Genomic DNA, 27,561 nt, shown 5'->3' on the forward strand with positions numbered 1-27,561 from the left:
ATAATTTAACAGCTCTCGGTTAGTCTGGTTAACTGTTCACCCAGCTGCACACACACCGAGAGGCAGAGAAGAAAATGTCCACAGTAACTGTTTGCTTTCAAAACATACAGAAGGAATCCGTGACTTTGGCAGCAGTCGTGATGAAATCAAGTCATTAGGACATGGCACATTCCAGACCCAGATGTATGGGCACAGCTGGGAAGAAGTGCAAGTCCACGGTTCAACGCAGCAGAGCTCAAAGGCTCTGGTGTCCTTGGGTCCTCCAGGCTCTGCCCATGCACCTCCATGACCTTTCCTGGGATAACAAGAGGCTCTCCTGCACATCTCCTTTGATTCCCAGTCTTGTAAGCCACCACCAGCTGGGGCAGGCACAATACAGCCTGCAAGATGCAAAGTGTTCATGTCCTTATAAATTAAAGCCTCAATGGATTTGTGAGTGGAGCTGCCTGCCCTGAGCCCAAGCTCCCACACAACCAAGTAGGAATTTCAGCATGCCCTAGGCCAAAATTCCTCAACTTCCTCCAAACAAACAGCTCCTCACTAAGAAATCTGGTCTGACCTTTCATACCACTTCAGTTCTTCTGCTCTGCAATTAAGCAGCAGCACAGCACAGCCACCAACTTCTATATGAAAACAGTGTGGATCACTGAAGATCAGCTTGGCAGAGCTGAAGTAAATCAGTGTAGCATTAATAAGGGGCGCCTACGTTGTATTGTTGATGTCTCAGCTCAGCAAACACTGTTTGTGGTTAAATGACACCCCAGTGCCACCTACCTGTGCAGATCCCCTGAGGGTATTTCAAGCCAAGCAAAGAAACCGGCACATTCAGAAAGGAGAGTCTGCCTGGTTCTCAGTTTGGGTCCAAGCTGGGCTGGAAGGTGGACAGCCCAAGGTGTGCCTCAAGCTCCTATGAGATACAATGCTCAGCAATTTCCAAAACCATCCTTCACGAATGGATTTTGGCTTGAAAGTGTCTTAAACCCCCTGGAGCGAGCACGACCCTGCAGCCAGTTCCTGTAGCTCACTGTATCTCCCCATCATCGCTCTGCCTTCAACACCTCCCAAACTCAGGCGGTTAGAGAAAGAAACCTGCAATGCAGACAGGAGACCTCTCTCCCTTGGGTTAACAAATCCCTAATCATATAACACCAAACTCCCAACAAGCTGGGGTGGGAGGGTGGAAAATCAAGACAAAAGGCACAGTGATGAATTTCTCCTCTTTGTCAAAGTGTCAGACATCACAAGATGGATTCGTGGAACAAAAATGCAGGGGAGGAAAAGCTCAGGAGGTTACATGAGAGACCTGTGATTTAGACCAGGTATAAGAGCAAAATCCTTTAAATGGATTAAGATTAGAAAAATAAGAATTCAGTGAAGTAATATACGTGTCGTCCAGCTCTGAACATGAAAACTTGTATCTAACGGATGGTCCCAGTGAAACTAGAAGCTGCTTGAGGTACGTCACAAGCCAAGCTGGCTGTGCAGAGAGAAATAAGCATCCCAAAGGCAAGAAGTTCAGATTTCCTTGAACTTTCCAGCCTGCCAGTTCACCCATGCTCTCTGAAGTGCATTATCTCTACTTGCAGGGTTCACTCCAGCCTTTTGCTGTCATCTTATTTCCAGCCTCTTCCTGCCCCAGCTTCAAAAATGAACATCTAACATCACAGAATAATATGAATGAGCTAAAAAAAAAAGTATATATATACTCACTAGTCCAAACTCTTTGGCAACCTGACTATCCAGCACACTTGCAGAGGCAGGATGGGGTTTTGCATGCAGAGATGAGGAGAAGCAACATTCCCTGGTTGGTGAGGACAGGATAACTACAGAATTCCACCAGCACCTTGAGCTTGGGAAAGCACTGGTCAAACCAGACCGACCTATCTGCAAGCCCATCACTGATCCCAAGCTAGGCAGCACCTACTGGGCTCATGGGAGAAGGAGGAAAAGCAAAGATATCTCAGCCATGTTTGTGCCAGGACTATAAAACATGGTCTACTCTTGGATACGACGGACTAATGAAGCAGCCAATCTCCAGCCCTTTTTGGACAACAACCATGCAGCAGTTGATTCCTGCAGTTGTATCCATGAGAGCGCACTGAAAAGTGTTCCCAAGGAGCTGGAGAACGCAACCTTCTCTCTCTGGGTGAGGAGACCATGTCCCAGAAAAGACCTTTTCTATGGACAACATGCATTCATGACTACTGAGAGAAATCTCCATGCCTGTCAGACCAGCAAAATGGATCGCAGGCAGCCTTCCTCCTTGACAGCACAGCAGGATGCACACATCTGCACACATCTGCCCCACAGCAGCACTCAGGCTCCAACAAGATGTCTCAAAAGGCACCTGAGCTGCCCCGCTCAGCAACGTGCAGGACAACAGCCCCTGCGGCTCTTCTCTGCCAGTTTAAATAAAACCCCAAAACCAGAATGTCCCAGCACTGCCCGCACAGACCAGGGCTCACCGAGCACAGCCAGAGCCCAGCCCGCTGCTATGGGATTGTTGCTCAAGCCTATATCCACCCAGGAAGAGCTGGTTATGACACCAGCGGCTCCGTTCGAGACAGACGTAATCTCCTGAGATAAGGCTTGTCTGTGGTGAAAGGAAATTGGCTGCTTTGTTTCAAACCAGAGCTCCACTGTAAGTACCTTTGTGCATATGCTCGCATCTCCTCCTCTGAGCTGAATAAATCACTGCAGCAGCCCCCGGCCAGCACAGCCCATGGTGCTGAGGTCCTCTTTGAACAGCCCCCCCGGGACAGACTTAATTGAGCCCTTTAGACTCACTTCACATTTCCAAGGGAGGCCACAGTCCCCCAGCACTATTTGCTCATTGCAGGAGCAAACTCGGGAGCTCTATCCATCAAAGCCTGATGCTAATGAAGACCAGTAACCAATTAGCAATGCCCCAACTGCCTCCTCAATGGGTTTTGAGGCCCAGATGTGCTGCAGGGTGTTCACCTACTCTGGCTATGCTGCAAGTCTCTTGCAAAGCAGCTTCGAGGTCATCCAGGCTATTCAAGTTTTGTGCTATTTTTAGGGCTCTGAATTATGCAGGGATATCCGGGAAGACCTCACAGATCTAGTCCAATTCCCACAGAGTTCAAGACCAAATTGCTCACAAACTCATGTTATCCTCAAGGGCTTTTTCTTAATGTTCGGCTTATGCCCTCCTGCTTCTATTGGTATTTTAATTCCTTTTAAAAATTCTTATTAAACATTATTTTAAAGTGAAAAATATGCTGCAGTCTTTGTGGGTGAAACAGATTTTAAAGCGTTCCCACATTGGGAATGAAGGCCTAAGATGTTTGAAAAGTCAGTTCACATCCTGCCTTTCCATCTTAGCTTTGGGCTGTTACCACAGAAAGCAAGGGACAAAAAGAGGATGGAGACATCTTTAAAGGCACATAAGCAGGAAAGAGCAGGATGAGCAATTTAAGAGTCAAGTTGCCAAACTTCAGCAACACAATCACCTAAGATCAGCTGGAATAGGTGCAAGGTGGTGTCCTGCCACCCTCCCATTTGTAGAAGTGCCCTGGCCATGCCGGCCTGGCCAAGCTCACCAGAAGCATGCAGGCCGGAGCACCCTTGCTACGAGCAAAGCAACACTGGCAGGGGAGGGAATACTCCACAAAGCTGGAATTCACCCCTCCTCCTCTTCATCCAAAATAGCCCCATTATCAACTTATCAGGCTCACTCCAGAACTCAACTGTTCCAGGGTCAGGTGAGGAGAAAGGAGTCATAGGCTGGAGATGTGCTGTGAGGGCAGCAGTGTGTTCACTGACAGTGGTAGCACTGGAAGGTTAACACAAAGGGACTGCTAAGGATTCCTGATCGTTTCTGCTTTGTTTTTTGTTTGTTTGGGAGTTTTATTAATGCAAAGCTACCTGAAGGCAGAATCAGACACTTGGTTACTGAATCTGTACCCAGACGAAGTGACTGTGCACAGCCCATGCGTTAAGGCAAGACCACAGCGACTTCCCAGCGTGTTCATCACAGCAGCCAAGACCCACTGCACGCTGCTGTGTGGAAAACAAGTGTTATTCACTCACTTGTCTACAGCATATTATGTTTTGAAATATTTATTGCCATCCCCATTGGAAGAAAGAAACATTTCTCTCTTGGACGTAATGAAAACCACATTTCCAGTACTTCGCAGCTGGAAGCTGGAAAGGTGGCCAAAGCAAATCCCTTTTTTTTTTTGCCTCCTTTAAAGTAAGCATCTGGAAAACTCGTTTGCTGGGGAAGGGGAACCCTCCCAAACTAACCCTGGGGAAAGAGTCAATTAAACTTGGTCACAATTCACAGGCAGGAGCTGATAAGATCGCATCGTGAGTGTGATACCAACATCGTGTTTTCTGTCTGCCCCTGGCAGCTCCACTCCGGTAGGATGAAAAGAGGCTGCTTTTAGTTAATGAAATGCAGCAACTCCCCCAAGGCAGAGGTTTTCGGTATGGTTTCAATCAGCCACTGAAATATCAGGGAATTCTTTAATCTCTACCGCACATCTCTTTGGCTGATACACTCTGGGCGATGCTGACTTGATCCTGCCTCCCTGGGATGGCAAATGAGCTCCCTTCCACTCCCAGCTGCAAGCTGTCCCTGGGACCAGCTCCTCCAGCCTGAATCATGGAATGGTTTGGGTTGGAAAGGACCTTAAGATCATGCAGTTCCAACCCCCTGCCATGCACAGGGATGCCTCACACTAGACCATGTCACTCGAGGCTCTGTCCAACCTGGCTTTGAACGCTGCCAGGGATGGAGCATTTACCACTTCTCTGGGCACCCTTTGCCAGTGCCTCAGCATCCTCATAGTAAAGAACTTCTTCTTTATATCCAACCTGAACTTCCCCTGTTCCAGTTTGAACCCATCACCCCTTGTCCTATCACTACAGTCCCTGATGAAGAGTCCCTCTCCAGCATCCTTGTAGCCCCCTTCAGACACTGGAACCTGCTCCGAGGTCTCCACGCAGCTTCTCTTCTCCAGGCTGAAGAGCCCCAACTTTACAGCATGAACACAGCAGAGGGAGTGACAAGTGGCTCAAATGAGCCCCTGTTCCCTTCCTTCGGCTCCGCAGCACAGCTCCTCTTGCCCTCACACCTCCAGGAAAGCCCTGCTGTCGGATGCACGGATGGCTTTTCCCAGAAGCGTGAGCAGCTGACGAGAACAGAAGTGCTCTGCTTCGGGCAGAGCTTGCCTGGGAAAATGTTTCTCCTCTCAATTTCATGACAGGTTGGAATTCTTTCGGAGGGAGGACTATGTGGGGTTGTTTTTAAGTAACATGCTGTGTTATTGTAACTACTAACAGGAAATTGATGGTTTGCAATGTGGTGGGACAGAAGGCAGTCCCTCTGGGGCAGGCTGCTGACTGTCCCCACCATGGTTGCATCCTGCATGCCAGTGTCACTGCTGGCTGTGTAGCAGAGACTGCCCAAAGCACTGGACACCCCTCGAAGGACCAGCAGCAGATCCAAGGGAAGAGGGAAGGCACAAGCCAGAGTTGAAGCCTTCCCATACACCCAATCCAGCACACTGTCTCCCATAGCTGTGGGGCAACCAAACCTATAGCTTTCCTCTGGGTTTGCTGCATCATGGACACCAAAGGCACTTCCAAAATGGAGTGTGTCACTTCCCCTGCTTAGGGAATGGATAGAGACCCTCCTCCCCTTTTCCCCCCTCTGCCTTAATGGAGCCCTGGCATCTGTGCACCAACCACTGGGAGAAAAGCTGCTTCTGGCTAATGCAAGACATTGAGAATCAGAGTTCGCTCACGCTGTTTTGCAGCATTCACTTATCTATCTCAGCAGGCAGCCGGGCTCTGCCAGAACAAACAGGACATCAAATAAACAACACATTAAGATGAAGCACGCTGCAGACACGTGCGGTCACTCTGGTCTCGAGCCCCAGCAGCTCCCACAACTCAGACATCTGCGGCTGCTTTGCCTTGCTCACCATAGAGCCCTGCTTCTCTGACCTGCACAGGTAACTTCACTGCAGAAAGCAGGTCTTGCTGCTGACAGACAAGCCCAGCTCAAAGGCAACAGCTTCACTTAGCTGAGAATTGATGTTTTCGACACACCTCCCGCTACCCTGGTCGAAAAGGTTTCAGCACACAGAGAGGAGACCAACAGCAAACAACATTACTCCTGTCAGTGTTGTGCTCAGGCAGCATCGAGCGTGCAGCAGCACTAATCCACCTGCTTACATCTCCAACACCGGATTCCTGGCTGGTGAGGCATGGACCCAGGCAGGGACTGGAGGAAGAGGTGCAGCCCAGAGCCCCTCAAGCCCCATGGGGTGTTTCAGGTCACGCTGCTGACCCAGTTCCCAATCCGGGCGGTTGCTATTCCCACTGGCCATGCTGCCGGCACAGCACCTGTCCCCTCTCTCCCTGTCAGCAACCCGACCCATGGCAGCTCCACCACGGACACGCTGACATCCTGTCCTGGCCCCGGGGACACTGAGGCACGCCAGGCAGGGACACTGAACCGCACCGGGTCTCGCTGCTGACGTGAGACGCAGGAGATGGGAGGTGAGGAAAATAAACCCCAGAGCTGTTGCAACACCGGCACCAGACAGGGTCCAGCGTGTGGCAGACATCTCCGGTTTCCTCCTTCCCGGTGGTGTAAGTACATAACATCTAATTGGTCCCACCACTGCAGAAATCCAAGCCCTTATCCTTCCTCCCTGCCCAGAAAACAGCATCACCAGGGTGATTTACTACCCCTCAATGCAAGAAAAAGCACCACAAGTACTAGTTATGGATACGGCATAAGCACGGGATTACAAACTCAGCATGCCCTGAACACCCGGCGCGTGTCCTCGCTGGAGGAGCGTGGGACCACCAGCACCGCAGGCACAGGCAGCTCATCTCCATCGGGCTCCAGGGTTTGCTCTGCTGTTCAGGAGAGCACACAACTCCACACAGGGAGGTGCATGCTACTGATCTGCCTCCATCCATGCTGCTCCTCCGTGGAGCAAGAATTAAGGACATAGGGCTGATGCTTAATTTTGGAAGCAGGAGCATTGTTGCAGCATGTCCTGCTACTACGAGATTAACAAGAAGCTTTTAACAACCTGTTGTGAATATCCCAAAATACCTTTAGAGCAGCCATTTAACTTCTACCCTTTGCTGAAACCTTGCAGTTCTAGAGGCAGGGACATTGCTAGGGCAATTTAGCATTGAATGCAGCACCATGTGTAACAGCGATGTAAACACCATGGACTGTTGGGAAGAAGCAGGATTGCTCAGGAGGACACACGCTAACCTGAGCAGTTTGGCTCACAAGCTGTTAGATAGCTGCACTCTGCAGTCCAAGGGAGGCCACAGCTCCCAAAGGGACCTTTATAAATATTCTCCACGATAAACATTTGTAAATAGTGTCTTTCAACTTGTCCGAGACCAGATTCTTGATCTCCTGTTTTCAAAGAGAGTCGCCACCTTCAAAGGAGGGGAGGCAAAGCCATTCATGCAGGCCGGGTAGCTACAGCACAGTTTGGCACTGGTCTCCCAAGCTGTTGTGGTGGGTGTTTATACTAGATGGGGTGCGTGTGTCTCCCAGGCACAGCCAAAGCCTCCCAGCACCGTTCCCAGGCGCAGGAACATCGCCCCGGCGGCCTCCAGAAATGGGATCTGCCTGTGGAAAGGTGATCTCCTTCATACTCGGCTGCTGAGGGACAGGGGTCACATTCTGCTAAGATCACAGCAAAGCAGACTGGCATCTGCCTCCGAGCCTCACCGTTCATGAAATCAATATACGGGCTGTGGTAGTAATTTCACCTCCTCTGCTCTTTGAAGAGTTCCCTCCCTCCCTCTTCTGCTGGCCATGAAACTAGACCCTGGGTGGTCCCTTCCAAGGCTGTAAATTGGGTTGTTGAAAGCCTTAGCAAAAGAAGGGTCAGATGCCCTACAAACTGAGCAAAACCCATTGTGCTATACAACTCTTTACAATTATTCAATGGATAACCACATCCACGCTGCTGCTTGCACCCCAGCAGCTATCATACCTCATTCAGATGCACCCACATTGCACAGGTTTCCCCCCAAAACAGCATGTGAAGGTGAAACTCTTGGTGCCATGGCCCAGAACTCCAGCTCTGGCTACAGAATGAGGCAAAGATGGTGTGAGTCGTGGAGTTGCTGCCGTTCGCTATAGTTGGTAAATTCCCAAAACAGAAGAGAAACCTGTTAGGAAGCAGAGCTCAGACTCTGAGCTCTCCAACTCAACGGGTCCACGAGCCAGGAAGATGTCCTTGAAGGAGCAGCCAAAAACCCAGTGTCTTCTCTGCAGGTTCAGCTACAAGTAGGCAACAGAATGTACACGCCTACAGACACACACAAGTATGATCCAGAGCCTGGGGGCTACCAGGAGGCGATTGCACGCTGTGAAGTCACTGCTGAACACTTACTATAGGAAAAGGAAAGAAAACCACAGAAGCAGCCGCAATACTTCTCATCAGGAACAGTAATTTCATGAGGACACCAGCCACACTGTCCTTATAGATGATGTTAATGTGGCCAAAAGGTACAGGAGCATGGGGTTCCTCAGCCCCAGCTTGACTGGAGCCACTGAGAGCATGGACAGCAGAGCCCTGTCCCAGCACCAGGCTGCAAAAGTGCATATGCTAACTGGTCCCACACTGAAAGCACTTCCCAGGACCCCAAAGTATCTCTATTCTGATGGTTGGAAAGAAGGACAAGAGGACAGAGAGCAGAAGCAACACCATACAGACACTTGGCAACTTTCAAGCCAGTTTTCAGCCCCTTTCCATGAGCTGACATCCACATGAGAAACTGCAACTTTATGCTGCACAAACACACTACAAATGCTACTAAAAAAGAGAATGATTGCCTTGCAGAAAGCCCAGCTGCCCAGAAACTTGGGAAAACCCATCTGTCCTACAGGTGCTGCCACTGCTCCAAGCCTTACAGCATCACCGCAGGGCAAGCACACATTCACAGCTTGCTCAGCCCCTCCTGCTTCCCTGCTCCCACTGCCCAGCCCTGGGAAAGAACAGAGATAAGGGGAGTGCTACAGAAAACACAAGGGCTTAAGAAAGCTGTGATTTAGTGGAGATAAAAGGTCTGGGTGTGTAAGCACACACCACTGAAAGACCACTGCTCAAAGAAGGAAGGGCATGTGTGATGGCATGTGTCCAGGGTGGGGGCACAGCACAGGTATGTCATTTACTTGGGAGGTTAAAAACAAGTGTTGAAGCAATAGCTGCAGTGTCATTCTCACAGCACCACAGCCTGATGTTCATCCAACACATCTTCCAGGGAGGTGGCTCTCTGCAGATGGCAACCTGCTAGAAATGAAACTGCAACCAGTGGGGCTCTGCAGAGTCCAAACCAGCTCCAGTCTCCTACCCAGCAAACCTGAACCAAGCATTTCAGCTGCCAGCCCTAGGGAGAACATAAGCCAGGCAGGAGCAACACTTCAGTGTAGCCCTTACTCTGAGCACACTATTCCCCAGGCTCCTTAGGACATATTAATTCTTCACACTGTAAAGGGGAAAGCAAACAGCTTAGACATTTTTGTTCCTACATTAGGCTCTCAAGCACATTTGCTGCCTATCTTATCAGCACAGCTTTAGCAGCCCTTCTAAGCTCTTTCAAGACTTTGGCCTTCAGAAACCTGGAGAGGGGGGTGGAAAAACCCACTATTCATACTTACCAAAGCATAGTACATTGTCAAGAGGACATTCCTACCATCCAGAGCAAACAAACGTTCCCAGCTGTACAATATATGAGTTAAATTACAGCAAGAAATATCAATCCAGGTTCATTGTACAAGACAATTTAAGTATTTTTAAGAGTTCCTGGGCCTGAAATGGAGAAGTCAGGCAAAAGAATCCTGGTTTCTGCTGTAGACTGCTTGCAGGATGGTTCTCCATGCACAGCTACATCAGCTAGGAACACAAGCTTGTGGAGATGGGCTCTCCAGAGGGAACTGTACAAATCTGGGACCTGCTCCATGAGCAGCCAGTACTAAAAATAAGAATAATAAAATACTATAAAAGAGCTATAGTAAGATCCTTGTCAGTGCTGACAAAGCCTTGCTGATTTGCAAAGCTTATTCAGGAAGCCCTTGGCTAAATCACGGGCTGAAAAAAGAACACTCGAGTCCCCTTCCATAGGATACAAATAGGATCTTGTGCTTTAGATACTGGATGAGACTTGAAACAGCTCCTGCTCTTTCTGTGGCCAACAGTGAATTAGATGTCTGTGAAGTTCCCAGAGCTTTTGGGGGGAGGCTGGGACATCAATGTAATGATCCCACCACAACACAGCATGCACACAAGTAAATGCCACATAACCTACAGTGACAAACAGAGGTCAAACCTTCTGTCTTGCAGGGCATAGAGGCAGAACATGGTGTTAGAGCACCAGCCTGCTGCACTACCCCCTTCACCGAGGAAGGGCTGTCTCACCCTCGCTATACAGCCCATAACCCCATCACCCCAGAGCCCTGGACATCACTGCTTTGGCCACACCAAGGAGTTAAGACCCAGACAGTGCAATTCACCACTTTCCTTGTCACCATCATTCCATTTGTTACAAAAAGGCCTTCTGCAACCCGGGTGTCACCATGAAGAGCCTCCAGCTACATGTTGAATGGTGCAGGAGTAACCCTCCTATTAACCACACGACTGAATTCTCCTAGAAACCCAGCCCTGTTGCAAGCTCAGCTCTTAATCCACCTAAAAACCCACCAAGATTCATTTTAACCTTGACAAGGCACAACTTGTGTATCTGTGACAATTCCCAAAGAGAGGATTTCAGACCCAGCCTGTCTGCAGCCCACCCAGGTCTTCACTTTCCTTTTGTTTATGGCATAAAAAGCAATAATCATTAAACACAAAATCCCTGTGTCATGCATTTCACTTCCAAAGCTGCAGGAAATCCACTCCGAGCTGCATGCCAGCTTCAGTCTGAGGGTTTCCTTGGGCTGTCCTTTCAGTGACAAGGAGAACAAAGCAACCTTGGCAACTGGCCACGCTAGGAGCAAATATTTCCCCCATTCCCTTGAATGGAGTGGATATCCTGTCACAAACCTGCACACATGGGAAGGGTGAGGAGGGGAGGAAACGGAAGAGGATGAATTAGCTAAAAACTGGCACAAAGTGAGAGGTCTCAGCTTGCCACCAAAGCCACTGAAAGGCTTTTCATTTTGCATGGCCAAATGCCAAAGCTGCCTGACTCACACAAGCCTCAGAGGAGTCCCTCTGGCACCCAAGAGCAGTAGATACCTAAATCCTACCATTGGGTTTGGAAGAGGTTATGGATGCTCCAGCTCTCACACCACATTTCTGTGTGCTTCTCAACCCAGTTCTAGGAGGTGGCAAATGCCACTTCCTTTCTGCTCTCAATTCCTTGTCTTTCTTACCTCTACCTTGTCTATTCCCAGGGCCAAAAGGTGTTGGAAGGTGCCTTTCTGGAGCACCATCAGGCAGCAGCTCCATGTCCCGCACATACAAAGACTTAGTTCCAAGAGGAAGAGAACCTCCCTTGCACCATGTATTAGCTCCCTGCACCAAACCCCACTGTCCCAAGCTTCCAAACATTTCAGCAACACCACTTTTCAGTAATTCTTCTGCCTGGGTCCTGCAAGCCTTGATAACAGCGGGTTTAAAGCCACGGCTGTTAGCACATTTCAACAAAGCCAAACCCGACCCGTGCAAGCAGGTTTATTCATCTAAAAATCTGTGTCACAGCCACGCACTGTGTTAGCATTTATCAGCAGGTTTCCCCACCATGACACTGCCATTCATAGCCGGGTTAGCTGACCCAACAGCAGCACATACCAGGGTCGCAATGGGATTAACATTCCCAATGCCACTGCTAACACCAGCAGAGATCCGCAGCTACAGCGTTTGGGCGGCAGCTCTTGCTGCTGTTCAGGCATAAGGGCTCACAAGAACACAGGGTTTTACTCACAATACCCCAAGAGCCCCCTTGTATTTACAGTCCCATTTACAAAGACTTGAAGCAAACCTACTCCAAGGCAGAAAGCAATGGCTGGTAATGAAAAAACAAAACCCAGCCTGGAGGCCAGCCAAAATCTTCGTGCCCACTAAGTTTCAGTGGATGCAGACTTTGCAAAAGCCTGGAAAAGGATTAAGGAACAGCTTTAGCAAACAGCCAGGACAACAACAGTGAAGTCATGATGAAGCCAATGACAGATTTCTGTTTGCAGTCATGAGCCTGTGTCTACAGTTTGCAACTCAGTGCAAATACCAGAAAGCCATTCTTTTCCCCTTCCCATCAGGGCTTGGCATCATGTGCCTTCAACTGGATCCAAGAGATGCCTACAGCAGCATGCCAACTGTTTCTTGGTCACAGGGCATGCTCCCATCCACAGTGATGGGAACTTGTAGGAACCCATAAATAGAGCTCAGCTGAGTGTGTGTGAGGGGGGTTGCTCTGTATCAAAGCAGGCAAAGAAATGGGAAAGAGCTCCTAAATGCGTGAGGGAAAAACGGTGGCAGCTGTCAGGGTTTGGCTGTTTGCTTGTCACTGCATGGGTTATGCAAACAAGCACTGAAAAGCATCAGGATGCCAATAGGAGATGCAAAACGATTCTCAGGCAGAGCACACCAACAAGGGCAGGGTTATACACACAGGCTTGGCCAGTAGGTCTGCTCCATCAAAGGTGTGGGTTGCAGCACACATAGGTACAGTAAAAGCCATCACGGATATGCCAATCTTGCAGAGTAAAGGCAACTTACTCTAATGGAAGCTGCCTGAACTTCCACACAACAGCGTACACCACACAACACAGACAAACACATCCCTGCACCAGGAGCTCAGCTAATTCAGTCCTGCTGGCAGAGTCACAGCTTCTTGAGGTAGATACGGTTGGGAACAAGAAGCACGATGCTTCCTGCCACATCCAGGAGTCTCACAACTCTCATCAATGCTTTGTTATTCGACAGAGGGAAGGACAAGACAGTCAAACAACCATCCCAACACTGCCCTCCAGGAGCAATGACTGACAAGCCCCAGCAAGTCTTGTGCAGCAGCAATTGCCGGCCCCTGTTACCCTCTCACCCTCTCTGACATCAAGTAGGTGATATCCAGTCCACCTATGGAACACATGGAACCATCTCAGGAGAGGTCTGAGAAGGGAAGTGGATGTTGAGGCCCTGAACTACACCAAGAGCCCCACCTCTGCTCTCTCCATCTCTGGGTGCTGCCTTTCCAAAGCAGCATTGATGGGGCCAGGTTGGGGTGCTTGGAGAAAACCTGCACTTTGCTTCCTGTGCTGCACAAACAGGAGCTGGCACCATCCAGCCACACCTTCCATTAGCACCGAGCTCATGTTAACAAGGGCTATTTTATAGCCATGCTTGGCAAGTCCTTCTATGAAGCATAAAATATCATCATTCCTCCCATCCTCTCTCCTCAGAGACTCTGATCATCAGAGTCTCTGGTGATCAAAGTAGCCCCAAACCACTGCAACAGCCTCACCTTGTGCAGTCACCCAAGTGCAAAGGGCTTGTTCTCCTCCCTGGATGTCCCACTATGAGAAATCCATGCTCCAGTCTCTCCTCTCTAACCATCCCCTCATCATGCCTCCAGAAGCTGAAACTCAGTTACCAGGTCTGTGTGAATAGGCCACATTTCCCCAGTTGGCTATCACTGATCTTCGGTCTGCTCATAAGCCATTTAGAAAGACTCTTCTGTCCCATCACACCAGGCATGTGCCTCATCTTGTGTCTTCCTACTCGTCTTTTTAGTTTCTATCAGACGGGAAGCAATGTACTATTTATTGCACTGCCTGGCATCACACCTAGGAGGGGAGGTCTGGAATTTGAGGAGCACTGAATCCAGCAAACAGGAAACGGCTGAGGATCAAGGCTGGGCACAGCCCGGAGGCCCACATTTATGACTCTAATAAAAGGATAAGGCAGAGATGAAAGCGGGGCTGAGCCAGGCTTGGTAAAGCATCAAAAGAAAGGTGCAGGGGGCTAGAACAGGCTTGAAAGAGCAGAGAAGCTGACTAGGCAGATGTTCAGAAGCGTATTTAAGCATCCTCCCTGCCAGCCCTGTGGATCCGAGCCAGGACATAGTTGTGCCGGAGCTGCGGAGGGCAGGAACGGCTCCTGGAAACCTGCCCCAGGAAGCAGGAAGAGCCCACTTGAGGGGCTCCTCCATGATCAGGACAAGTGTCAAGAACTGAACAGACTGTGCAATGCCACAGGATGAGGGTGACTCCCAGCCCACGCCTGGGTCACACTAAGAGCAGGACTGGCAGCACCTCCAGGCTCATAACTTAAGCAGTGCACACTTGGGTGTGTGTTGAGGGCATGAGCTCACCCCACAGTCATGAGGGGTGCTGGCACTGGCTGGAGGAAGATGATGGACACAAGAGAAGAGCTACACATGGCCAAGAGCTGTCCTGAAGACCTGACTCAAGAAATCATTCTCTTCCACAAACAATTCTGTACTCATTGGGCTGGTGCTGCGCAGGCTCCAGCACATAGGCTGTGCACACAAAGTGATGGACATAGATGCAGTATTCCCATTCTGGAGACAGGACAAGCCGAAGCACAGAAAATGACCCACTTCCTCAGCTGCCACCATGCTCCATGTCGGAGCTGTGCATCCCTCCTGTTCCCCTGGGTTCACTGACCTGCACACAGCGCTCCCTGTAACATCAGCTGGAGTAGGAAAACACAACGCTCTGACCCAGACAGTTGGGGTCTGTTGTAACTTGTCTGGTACAACCACAAACAGGCTGGACAAAGCTGACCCGGGAGCACGCGTATGTGCACACATTCAGGCTCTTGTTTACCAGCCAAGCAGCCCCTTTCCAGGAGAACAGCAAGAAATGGCAAGGTTTGCCTTCCAGCTATTCATTACACACTAAAGCCTCCCATACGCCAGCTTGCAGCTCGCCTGACCTCTCCCCAGCTCCTGCTCTCCCCGAGGCTTTCTCCTAATCTTTGAAGAATCCCAGGAAGCTGAGCAGGAACGGGCAGCCCGGAGGGAAGGGGGAGCTCACCATCAGCCTCCTTGTTTCTCATCAGGCCAACATTAAACATAGGCAACAATAGCTGGGGAGAAACGACAGTGGAAATCTTGCACGCACTTCTTAGAGCAATTATCCTTTCATCAGTCATTACCTGGAGCTGTCTGGGGGAAGGCTGAGGCTTATTTTAATTCCTGAATTCTCCAGAGCTGGCTCACGTCTGGGCAGAGCAAGCACAGCCTCTGGGAAGATTAAGCTGTTGAAGCACAAAGGTCATTTGTACAATGCAAAGGATGGACAGAAACACCCTCCTCAGAGGCCACAAAAGGTGGCACGATGCTGAGCGATGTGCCCAGAGCCTCCTGCTTCCCTGGGAGCCTCCGCTGTGCTCACAGCCTGGCAGACTTGAGCCATGGCAGGTCTTTGGGAAGCAAGTGTTACAAGTGAAACACCATCACTGCAGCCCTGCAAAACTGATTTTAAGCAGTACTGGTTCAGGTCTTCAGTAAACAGAACATGCAATTAAAATTCACGTGTCATCCATGATTTACCTTAAGTGATGTTCCACACATCCCTTACAACAACCAAGAGCAGCAGTTACAAAGCAGAAAGTCTCAGCCTCGGCTGCTCTGGATGCCAGAGAAGTGAACCTGGCATCCAACTTGCTCTGCTCTTGCTGCCAGAGGAGACAGATCCCCATGGATTAACAGCCAGGCACTCCCTTCCCACTCACCTGAGCGGCTCCTGTGCAGCTCTTGGAGCTGGAATCTGGTGGGAGCTGGCAGAAAGCATGGAAGGGTCGAGAAGGGGCAAGCAAAGGTGAAAATCTCCCTTAGCAGCCCAAAAAGTAGAAGGAAAAATCTGCTTTTCTTCAAAGATGCAACTTTGATGGAAACAGAAAAGCCTTCACAAGCTGAGTTATTTCAAACAATAAAGAGGAAAATGCACTGGGAGAGCAGAGATGATCCACAGACCCAGGCTCAGCACCAGCCCCCAGTGCTGTGCACTCTCCCAGTTGCACCTTTCCTGCCTTTCCCACAGAAGCCTTAGAAACATGCACCTCACTTCCACTGGATGGTCACGTTAAAACACAGCAGCACTGGAGAGGCTCCGGAGTCTCCAAGGGGAGCCACTCCAGACAGGGAAACAAGGATCCTGACTGTTACAGATGGACCAATAGAGATCTGGATCTGCTTTTGGAGGGGTTTATGGCAACTGCAGAGGACTCTACACGGGAGACTGAAGGCTCAGCTGGTGGAACCAAAGAGTTCTGCTCAGCCTGCTTAACATGCTTTATTTTTAATGCTGCTTTTGGTGCAAGAGCCAGAGAACAATTTGGAGAAAGAATGTCTTTGTTAGAGATTTTACGCCCCAGCCCTTTACTGAAGGTGCAGAAGCTCACAGCAAATGTCACTGAGCACTCCTACCCCTTTCCCACAGTGGTGCCCCAGCACAGCGAAGACCAAGTAGTCCTTATAGCAAGAGAAATCAAGACAAGTTAAAACTACCTACAAAAAGTCTTAAAACCTTCACTTGTTCCTGCAATGCTCCATGAAAAACACACACCAGGCAGATTAGGCAGCCTGTGGCCCTGGGAGAAATGGGAGCTGTGCATTTCCCAGTGATGTCTGCTTGGCAAAACGACATGGAAGGGCAGAAAGCATGGAAGGGAGGGAAAGGAAGAGACTCATTTCAACTTTCCCCCCCACGTATAGCAAGAACCAACAAGGCTGCCTCAGAGGGAAATGTGGGCAGCACCTACATCACTCAGAGGCAATGAGCTCTCACAGCAGCTGAAACAAAGGGGCAAAAGGAAGAAGGTGAAAGAAGAGGGAAAAGTGTCTAGTTTTCAGCTGAAAATTCTTCTTGGATCCATCGCCCCTATCCCACGCCAAGCGTAGGGAAAGCAACGTCCAGGACAACAGCTCCATTCAAGACCCACCATGAGCTTTCCCTTAGGATTTCATGAGTTTACTCATCAAGAAGGATTTTCCAATCAGTCCAATTCATCTGTGTGCTGAAGGCTTTTGCTGGGGGCAGGAGGGTAAACCTCAGCCCATTGCTTTGCAAGGCTTTCCTTCCCCCCAGCTGCCTTTCAAAGAGGGCTCCTGAAGATCTCCACCAGCAGCTTCCATCACTATTTCAATTACATGGAAACAAATGGGAGGCTTGAAATTGAGGTGAAAGAACATTTCGGAACGCTCTGACACACAAGGTGCTATGCTCTGGTTCAGTGGTGTTTCTTTAGCATTAGACCAGGCAGCTTTTCACCTATAGAACCCAGCCCACATCTACCAAGAATGAGGAGGAATTTGACATTCACAACAAGAAATCAGTTCACACAAAGAGGATTGACTTGTTCATGCAAGTCAGGCATTCAGCCACATTCATAGAACCTGTGTCCCACACATCCAATGGTTGTGCAAAGGCAGTCCCAAGGGGCCACATTTGCAGAGCAAGAAGGAAAGGAAGCAGGTTTATGCCCTGGAAATCCACCTCAGGAAGAACACCCACCTCCTTCTGAAAGACATTTCATACTGAAAGAATAGCAGCCTGTTGGCCAAGGGCTGAAGCATCTAGTGTGTGTATTGTGCTAATGAAGACCTTGACTCTGGAGCCAGAAGAGCCTGGCAAACCTAAGTTAATCAGTTCAACAGAGGCCAGGAAAAGTGCTAACTTTGGCAGATCCCACTGTGATGACCAGAAAACTCAAAAGAGAGCTCTCAAGGCAGCCAGTAAGTTATTGATCTACTCCCTTTCCTAGACACATCTTTCAGTGACTATGAAACACACCTTCAGAATGGCCTCACAGTCCCTTTCCTTTCCTTTCAGCCCTAAAGGGAGCTGCATTTTCAGCAGTAACAGCCTGGAGCTCTCCAAAGGAGGAGGCTTCTCTCCTCAGTGGCAGAGGTGAGTGGATGAAGGTGTTTCTTGCTGGTGTGTAGGGGAGGCTGCGTGCCCTCCGCACAGCACTGACAAGTTAAATACCTTTGGGATGTAAATCAAACCTCCCTGCAAAGCTCCAGCCTGAATTCCTGCTGTTCTCCAGTGTCACAGGGGCCAGCAGGCTCTGGGATGGGGGAGATGGGGGATGCTAGCCAGCCACCTTCACACTGCAGTCATTAACCTCAAGCAAGCACTGGCACGAAGCTCCTGCTCTTGCATGACTGCAAACATTCCTCTCCACAGAGTTTATCATAAAGCACCAACTATCCATAAACATCTCTGGGAAGGGCTGGCCTGGGTTCACCTTCATGCGAGAAGGATGTCAGGCCCTGGCAGGATTCCAGTCATTCATGTTTCCTTAAACCTCCTGATTTTTGTCAGCTCTGACTTAAGTGACCTTCTTGAAGAAGAAAAAAGGAAGAAAAGAATCTTCCATCACAGCCTTTCCTCCCCTCCACCCAGTGGGGCACTTCAGCAGGATCACTGGGGACAATTCCCATGGTGGCAGAGTCATGGTTTCCTCTGCTCCCTGCATTGCCCCTTTGCAGCAGAGGCACTTTCCCACTTCCACCCTCCAAAACCTGAGCTGTGCTTCATCATGGTGCTGTGCTGTTGAATTTGCAGCACATCCATGCAGAGGCCCAGCCACTATCCTAAACACACTAAAGCTTTAAGCACAAGGTCATGAGCAAAAGTTAAATCCATTTAACTTTCCTCCTTGGGGCTGTTTGCCATATCTCTGGTGCTCAGATCCAGGTCTGACATGGGAACCCTCAAGTGACTGTTCCTCCTCTTCCACCTTTTCCTCCCACCAATTCCAGAAAGGAAAACTACTCCTCCCCAAGGAGGCAGGGACACAGCACCAGTGGGAGCAATTCAGACCCAAGTGCTCCAGCAGATTATCAGCCCCAACCTCTTCCCATGCTGTGGTGGGAGCTCGGATCCCTCTTGCTGCTGAAGCTGTTAAGATTAGGCCACTGCTAGCACTGAGATGACATGATGCGAGTGTTTAATACACTCACACCAGCTGGGTGGCCAGCCCAAGCCCTTCTTTAGCTTCTCTGCTGGCTGTGAACATTCCTCCTTCCCTTCCTCCCATAGGATTTTAACATCCCTGTGAGGAGAGCAAGCTCCCAGCCAGCAAAGCAAAGACCAACAGGCTGCTTAATTAAGTGCCACTCTCTCGGTTGCCACAGCCATGCCAAATGCTGGAGAAACCCGATTCCAACTGGTAATGAAGCACTTATGGCTCCAGAGGGACCAAGCCAGCAGGGAAGGAAGGGGCTGACACCATAACCCCCTGTGCCAGCCCCTGCTGTGCCCCCACTGAAGCACCACGCATCAGTTACAGGCACTCATGACCCCCCAGAGGGACAAAAGCTTTCAGTCCCTTCAATTAAACCTGAATTGATCCAAGAGCTCCCTAGAGGGTCATAGAGCAAGGAGAGGCCTTGTTTGCCAGCCAAGAAAAGCCCTGCTCTCAGACAAGCCTTTGAGGGTGTTACCTGCTTCACAGGTATCCAAGGAATGTGCAAAGCCTGGCTGCCAGGTATCCTGGCCTCATCCTGCTCTCACCCTGCAGACCCTGCTGGGTCCCATGAGTTCCTCTTTTCATCTTCCCTCCTTTCCACCAGCCTCAGACCTTCAAAAGGAGGAAATTAGCGATTCTGTAACGTTTCTATTGCCCAGTCTACCAACACAAAGGAGGGAAAAGCAAAGAACTGCCTCTCACCGGGAGCATAAGCAGGTTATTATAGCAATTACATACAAAAAGGGCATGTATAAAGAGGAAGCCACTAAAAATGGGCTGAAGATTCTGCACCAGCCTTGGGTGCAATCCCATCCCAAAGGGTACCCAGAGCAAATACAGAGGCTTGGGAGAGGAGAGAGAAGTTAAACTTACTCCAGCTCGGTTTTAGCAGTGCTGCAGCCCCCCAAATCATTCCAGGCTCTGGCTCCCAGCACCGCAGCTCTGAAGGCTGCAAATCCCCAGGTGAGCCAAATGCAGCAGCTTGCAAGTGCTGTTAGCTCTGGCCTAAAGCCAGAAGTTGCCACAGAGAAGGACAAAGAGGAGAAGCAGCTCTCAAAGGAAGTCGATCATTGAAATTCCCCTTCCAGCAAAGCAGCGAGCGATCAGAGCGCCACATTCCAGGCTGGCCCTTGGTGGGAGGAGGGAGTCCAAGCACACCCCTGCCAGATGGGAATTCTCCAAGAGACACAGCAGATGCCACCTACGCTGGCTAACAGGATCAGCACAGCATATGCACCCTGGGAGGCTTTGCCCACACAGCTATTACGCATGATGTGCCCCAGGCGTGAAGAGATGCTTTGCTGGTGCTGTGTATAGCACAGCTCCAGAGCTAGCACTCATGGGAGGGAGTTATGGAGAGTGTTTGAGAGGCTCCAAGCGAGCGCTGCAGCAGGGCAGGGAGTGGGTCAGAGACAATCCTGAGGACTAAAGTGTGTGTTTGAGGCATCTGACAGAGGGTATCGTCACCAATACGTGCCAGGTATCCACAGCTGTAAATTTGGAGTCACACACCTTACAAACTGCAGAGACAAATGAGCTTTTACTCCACCAGAGAGGGTGAAAAAGCCACTGCAAGGCTTTTTCAAGCCTTTCAAGTTTGCAATCAGTGCAAACTCCCAAACACAGGGGCAGCACACTCAGCCCCCAAAAGGCTGCCTGAGCAATCCCACACCCTATGCAAGAGGTGAGCTGTCTACGGTTGCACAACCACCCTGTCCCACAGATCTTCCAGCCAAGGAGGACCTAAACTTGGCCTTTGGTGCTGCACGGCTGGTTGCAGTGCTTGGGGAAGTGCAGCAGAGGAGGTGAAAGCCCATCCCTACCTGTTCATGAAGGCACTTCAGGAGTTAAGTGCTGAACTGGCACAGACTGCAGAGCAAATCCCCAAGTCCTGAACTGAAAGGGCTAACGGCTGCCAGAGAGGAGGCTGCACAGCACAGAAGGGGTGTCTCACACACCCCCTGCCCTGAATTGAGGGCTGAGGAGTTCCCCCATCCAGCGGCCAGAGCAGTGGCCCCATAGCAGAAAGCAGACCCACAGCCCTTCAGGTCTCTGGCTTCAGCCAGGATGTCTTTGCTGCTGCTTTCCTCTAAGCCCAGAAAAATCAGCGAGAATTAACCCATTTCCAGAGGGATAGCTCTGTGGATGAATAGAGGCAGTGGGGGCTGGCAGCAGTGCTATTACAATGTTAATTCCTTTTGACTTGCCAGCATTAGAGACCAAACATCCATTGTCTTTCTTTGTCTTTTATAGGAAGAGCTTCAGGATGGACTTGCTGTTCGCAAAGAGTTTTAAATGCACCAGTTAAAGTTTTACAGCACAACCTTAAACTCCTCAGGGCTGTGTTTTCCTGTTCTGGGGTGAAGTCTTGCTAACCATGCCCCTTCGGGAGGTAGATACCCTCCTTAGGGGAATGGCACCTGCAAAGGTTTCCATGAGTGACTCAATATTTAGGGAGAGCCTGAATAGTAACAGCAAACAGCACAGACTGCAGTTAACACTACAGACAGACAAAAGGGTTTTCCATCCATATTTTACCCAAACCCTCCTGCCCTGTCACTAAACAAGCAGGTTTTATGTCACCTTCCAGCAAGGACCCCTGAAGGATTTCAGAAGCAGAGGGGCAGGTCCTTGCTGGCCTGGTCTACAGCATAACCAAGAAGGACTTGGCTTACCTGTCCGAGGTCCAACGTGACATTGACCTGGTTGAACTCCAGCCCCCGGGAGAGAGGGGGGCTCTGCCACCAGCGCTCTGTGCCATCGATGGCATTCGTGATGGGGTGGGCCTTGTTGCTGTTTGCAGAGGAGCAGATGTCGCAGTACTGGCCCTGTTGGAAAGAACAAAACCAACGTTTAGCTGTAGCCAGGAAAACGTGGCACAACGCAGACGGGCATCACAGCATGTCCAAGCACACAGGGCATAAGCCTGCTAATGCAAATCAATAGATAAACTTTCTGTTTGCACCAACTTCGAGCACAGAAAGAGGAACAAGAAAAAACTCAAACACCCCACAGCCACCACCCAGTGTAGAACTTGGGCTGCTCTAAGGAGCATCCCTTCTGTATTTCAGATACGCACTCAGCGTTGGCAAAGGGACTGTCACAAAGAACTGGTTGCCAGAGGCAGAAGAGTATGGAGAGGAAGAAGCCCCATCACAATGGAGAGCAGTGGCTGCAGCTCTATCTCCTCCACCGAGACTGCCGCTCACACCCCTGCTGACACCCAGAGATCCTGACCCAGCCCATTCAGCCATTCCTATGGACCCAGACTGGCAGCTCTTCTGCCCAACTCCCTGCAATCTGTTTCTTGTCAACCTATTCATTTCATGAGTACATCCTTTCAGCTACGTTTTCGAGCTTAATAGTCTAGGAGCCAAGTTCCTTTTGCTGGGGATGCTGCAGTGCCAGGCCAGAAAGGGACAGCCCCTGCTGCCAGCTGGCCAATCACTTTCCTGCCTTGTTTTTTGTGGTGCTGGCTTGCCAGCTCCATGGACACACTTCCAGAGTAAACAACTCTTCAATTTTACCTCCTGAGCAGGATCAGACAAAGATCCAAGCTGTTAGGGGCAATTCTTTCTTTCCCATTTAATGCAAAAATGGATCCGACCCACTCTTAAGGAAACCTGCAGACAGCCCTGAAAACGGGCAAGTTGTTTGTTTTGTGGAGCCACTGTTCTGTCACTTGAACTGCTGCTACAAACAGCCTAGAAGGGAAAAATCTTACAGGCAATTTTCCCTTAAAGGCACAGTTAGGCAGGCAAGCTATCCTGGCCTGTCCCAGCTGCAGTCAGCTTTAGTAGTATACCAAGTACACGATCTCAAGACAGGCTTACTGCATCTGCATCCCTACAAGGGCTGAATCACTGCAGAGCGTGTGATTTTCCAGATGCCCCAAACTCTGGAGGAATCCCAGCGCAAAGGAAACAGAGATTTCACAGCATTCTTCCCCACAGACATATGCTGTGTTATTTGCAGGCAATTGTGCAACATAAATTGTCCTCAACAAGAACACCATTTAATTAACAGCTCTAGAGATATGAAATAGCAGACGGGCAAGCACAAGGCCAAAGGAAGGGGCAGCTGAAGCCACGCAGGTAACCCTGACACCCGTGCAAGGAGCTCCTGCTGCACAGAGAGGTGACAAGGCTCGTTTGAACATGCACTGAGTGAGGAGGGAGAGCAGACCAGATAAAACTGACCCAACTCTTCAGCTCAAGCCTTTAACGGGAACCGGTGCAACAGGTTGTGTGGAAATTGCTGCTGCACAACACTGAGGTGGGGGGAGATGTGACTGAGGTTACAAAATGGGGATAAATAACATAAGAACCCCAGTGCTTTCATACTTTACATTCTTGCCACAGATGTGAAAGCCATTTTGAACCCAAAGTTCGCACTGATAGGAGCCAGTTGGTTCAAGTTGAGTAAGAGGGGACTAAAAAATAGGATCAGCTGCTCCCCATTTGTAATGCTGCCATTCCCCCTCCCCAGTGCACCATGAGCTGCTACTGGGCTGGTAGCACATCCACAGCTGAATTAAGTTTGCTATTAAAAGTGCCATTAGCCCCTCCGCTGCTCCATCTGCTCATTAGTTGTTTCATTAGAGCCAGACCTACACCTGATGAGAATCATTTCCAGCTGTTTGTATTATGGAGCAACTCAGGCTCTGGCACAGCACATCAGGTCTCTACAGGGAAGGGATAAGTTCTGACATCAGCAGAGGATTTTAATTAAACAGCAGTTGAGAGCTGCAGGCTTAGCAGGGACAGCAGGTTGCCAGAGCTGGGGAGGCGTGGACATCACTAAAACACACCAAAGAAAGAACTTCAGCAGTGCAAGAAGCTGCAAGGCAGCTTAGAGAGCATAAAACTGCCACTATCGGAGCTAACTGCAAAGGGGAGAGAGATAAGGAGGGGGTTTGAATGGAGCACAGCTTCCAGAGTCCTGATCCTGTTCCCGCTCAAGTCACTGGGAACTTTGAAGTTTCCCCTGAGCATAAAGACCAGCCTGGCACCCTGCTGGCACCGCTTCCCTCGGGGAAAGCAGATGGCTTTGTCCCAGTTTATCTGGCCCTGCCATGACCCAACCTCAGCTCTCCTCACCTCATTTATTGGAAAACCACAGGGAGCGTGGGGCAGGCCGGGCTGCTGGGATGAGGTAAGGAAGGCAGGAAATGGGGTATTTCAGGCACAGAAAGTGCGTGCTTGTAATTGGGGCTGTCCTCACAGGTCAAGTAACTGCTCACACAGAGTTAGGCATCTGCTGACTCTCCAGGTATTTCTTCTGCAGGCAATAGCAACTAAAAACTATGTCGTTTTCAGCTGTTGTTAAACCACTGAACTCCAGTGGTATCGTATATGTGAACACAGAAGAGACATTTACAGAGAGGTGCAGCACCAACTGACACCCAAAGCACAGATTGCCTGGGCTGAGCCAGCATCCACCATCATGCAGCACCATGCACAGCACAGGATGAAGAAGCAACAGGCCAGATGGTCACTGCCTATTGCAGGGTATCAACAGAGAATGCCATTTAATCCAGAGACATTCAGGTTCAGATCCCATCTGTGCCCAACACCACAAAGGGCAAGAGGACAAGACCCCCACTTAGCACCAACACCACGCAGGCAAGCGCAGCAATTCCACATGCATCCAAGTGCTCTGCACCAGCAGGGCTTAGGTGAACACAGGTTTCAGATGAAGGCAGAAGCAGCACTGATCTGAAAGCAGTGAGGTTTGCTGCATGGTTTTCAATTCCAAGGTCTATAATTGCTTCAATTAATGCCAGTATCTTGCCTTATTGTTATACTATTAATCTGACTTAACCGTCCACAGCCCTGCCTCACCAAGAGCAGTGAACAATCCCTGCCAGCTCCTGCAGGAACAGCCCCCAGGCAGCAGGGTGGGATGGGGAACATGAGCTATGCCTCTGCAGAGCTGGCTCTGTCTGGGAAGACAAATAGCTACAAGCATCTTCACTAAAGCTTGCTCAGATAAATAAACTATAATCTCTCTTTTGCCTCATCTTTCGAGACATTACCATGAAGGCAGGATTGTCCGTGGGACAAGGGAAGCAAACCTGCGTGGCGAGTCCCTTTCAGCACACCTCAGCATCGCTGCACATCACATCCTTGCAGGCTGAAAAGCCCCCCACAGTTAGGAACAGTGTTTTCTGCCAAAGAGCCCTGAATAAAGCAAAGAGGACTCCTTGAAAAGATTTACAGCCTTCCCACAAGCTGTGCCAGGAACACTGCAAGTGTCCTTAGGGCAGCATTATTTCAGGAAGCTCAATGATTATCGACATTTTAAGACTATCACAGTTTGAAGTCAGTGAACTCCCTTCCCTGAAAGACTTCTACAGTGTCAAACGAAAACAAGCAGAAAACAGCGAACTGACTGAACTCATTGACTAGATGATTGTATTCATGTTTACGCTGGGTCGTAGGTCAAGCAAACGTCCCTTCACCGCCACAGCACATGGAAATCTCCTGGAGGGTGCCAAGAGGCATTCTCCCAGAATTCCTGACCAACCTTCCCTTTACACCACAGCTGCACCAGGCAAAGCAGGTGAATGGAGAAGGGAAGGGACACGCAGGCAGCGAGGACGTGCATGTGGAGTTCATTATTGTTGTTTCAGGCTGCTCAAATTGAACACTTCCCTCCCACCTCCCGCATTGCTTTAGTCACCGGGTGGTGCCGAAACCCCCTAAAGGGAATGAATTGGGAACTCTGACCCCTCCTGTTTCCTCCCCTCCCGTTTAGGTGCTGCCTGTGGTCATGGAAAGAAGCCACCACAAAAGGGTTTTTCTAAAGCTTTCAGACTGCCTGAAGACCACTGGCCTGGGAAGTGGTGCTCAGATCAAAGCGACCCTGCGCCAGAGCTGCAGAGGGGGTGCGAGGGGGGCACTGCAGAAATCCAGGGCTGAGGAGCCCGGTTTGGCAGCAGGGGGAATCCAGGGGGATGTGCACACCCTATGGAGCCAGGAAAGGGCTGCACTTAAGGATGAGTTACAACTGCCCCGAAGCTGGTGCAGACTAAAGGGTTTGTTTTAGTCACCAGCATCCTTAGTGGCATGCTAAGCTGGCAGTGTGGCCAGAGCACAGCTGGACAGATGTGGAGGGATAAATGCACAGCCACATTTACCAGCTTTTCTGTGCAGTCTTATCCTCCCAGTTTTGCTTGGCAGATCATTCACATCTATTTGCAAATGCACATAGCAGCAGTTCTTCACCTTTCCTGACTACCTTTGCCTTGCTGCAGGCACAATTACTACATCGAGGTTCCTGTAAGCCTCCTGCTACTGGTACTTAAAGCAAAGCTTCTTGAAGCCACATTAGACTGCAGCAAAGTGAAACAGATCACTTTAAATGGTGGCAAAACTCAGAGGAGGATTATGTCAGCTTTCTGCCACCCAGCAGCATCTTCAACAACTTCTATTGCACACGGAGCAAAATTCCATGACATAACCACACAATAACCAGAAAATTCCTGGTACAGCACTAACTTGGGAGAATGTGGCCAGAATGAGAAAAATGCTTCAGAGATGATGTTGTAACAAAGCCACCCCTACACAAAAGGCTAAGAAAGGCTCGATCTGAGAAACCAAGTTTTCCCTCACTCTTCTTTACTGTTACATACAACACTGACAGCCCTCCTGCTCCACTGCAACAGATGAACAGGCACCACCAACCTCATGAATCACAAGCAGAAAGCTCTAGCAAGCAGCAGCTCCAGAGGAGGCTTGGGCTGCCCTGGGTCTGGAGTTCCTGCAACTAAAACTAGTGGTTTACAAGCCCGTTTACAACTGCTCTTTCTTCTTTTCGAGAGAGCCATAGCTGTTAAAGTGCACGGCAGTTTTTACCATCTGCATTCCTGGCTGCACGCTCCCTTTGGGCCACTTAAAATGGGATCCCTGAGATAAGCGACCTGACATTCGCTTGTAAAATTCACCCTCTTCACTTTCTCCTCTGCTCATCCAAACGCCCCTTCAAACACACAGGGAATGGCAGAGCCAAGACCCGTAAAGGTAAAAATTATCACGTTTATCATAACGATTCCCTGACTGGCAGAAGAATTTCAGAGATGGTTTGCCCAGGATTTTGTGAACATACGGAACCGATAACTTTAAGAGGGGAACTCAGCAAGCCGCGTTTCACTTGCAACTTCTGGCGAGGCCGGGAGAGGAAGAGCACGTGTATCTGCCCCATCTCCCGGGGGGCTCCGGAGAAGCTCCGGTGCACAGGCCCGAGCAAGGGAGGATGCCCCCAGGACCAGCCCTGCCTGCCCCGTCTCAGAGCACCCACCACAGACCCCTCCGCGCAAGGTCCGGCTGCGGCAGCCGGGTGAGCGCGGATGCGTGAGTAAACGCCAGCGGGGACCGTGGGGCCCCGCTCCTTGCACCAGCTTCTGCTCTCCCCAGTCCCAGCGAGGCCGAGCTCTGCCTCTTCCCGCACCGATGGCTGAAAAACAGGGGTGGGAAAAGGGAGCGATAGCAGGGGGAGCACAAAGAGGTGCTCCGACCCCCCTGCACCCCCCCGGCCGGGAGGCGGCTGTGCCAGCCCAGCGACGCTCCGCAGGCTGCGTGTCCGTGTTCCCCCCCCGCGCCGG

At 50.2% G+C, this 27,561-nt stretch overlaps 1 protein-coding gene across 1 annotated transcript in view; it reads right to left on the reverse strand.

The window, feature by feature from the left end:
- Positions 1–27,561, reverse strand: part of LAMA5 (laminin subunit alpha 5) — an 86,520-nt gene that overhangs the window by 58,668 nt on the left and 291 nt on the right. Inside the window, exon 2 of the mRNA XM_030502679.1 lies at positions 21,632–21,784. Coding sequence (XP_030358539.1) covers positions 21,632–21,784 — 153 coding nt within the window. The remainder of the gene's footprint in view (positions 1–21,631; positions 21,785–27,561) is intronic.

This window comes from Strigops habroptila, chromosome 13 (assembly GCF_004027225.2).
Source record: "Strigops habroptila isolate Jane chromosome 13, bStrHab1.2.pri, whole genome shotgun sequence".
Lineage (NCBI taxonomy): Eukaryota > Metazoa > Chordata > Aves > Psittaciformes > Psittacidae > Strigops > Strigops habroptila.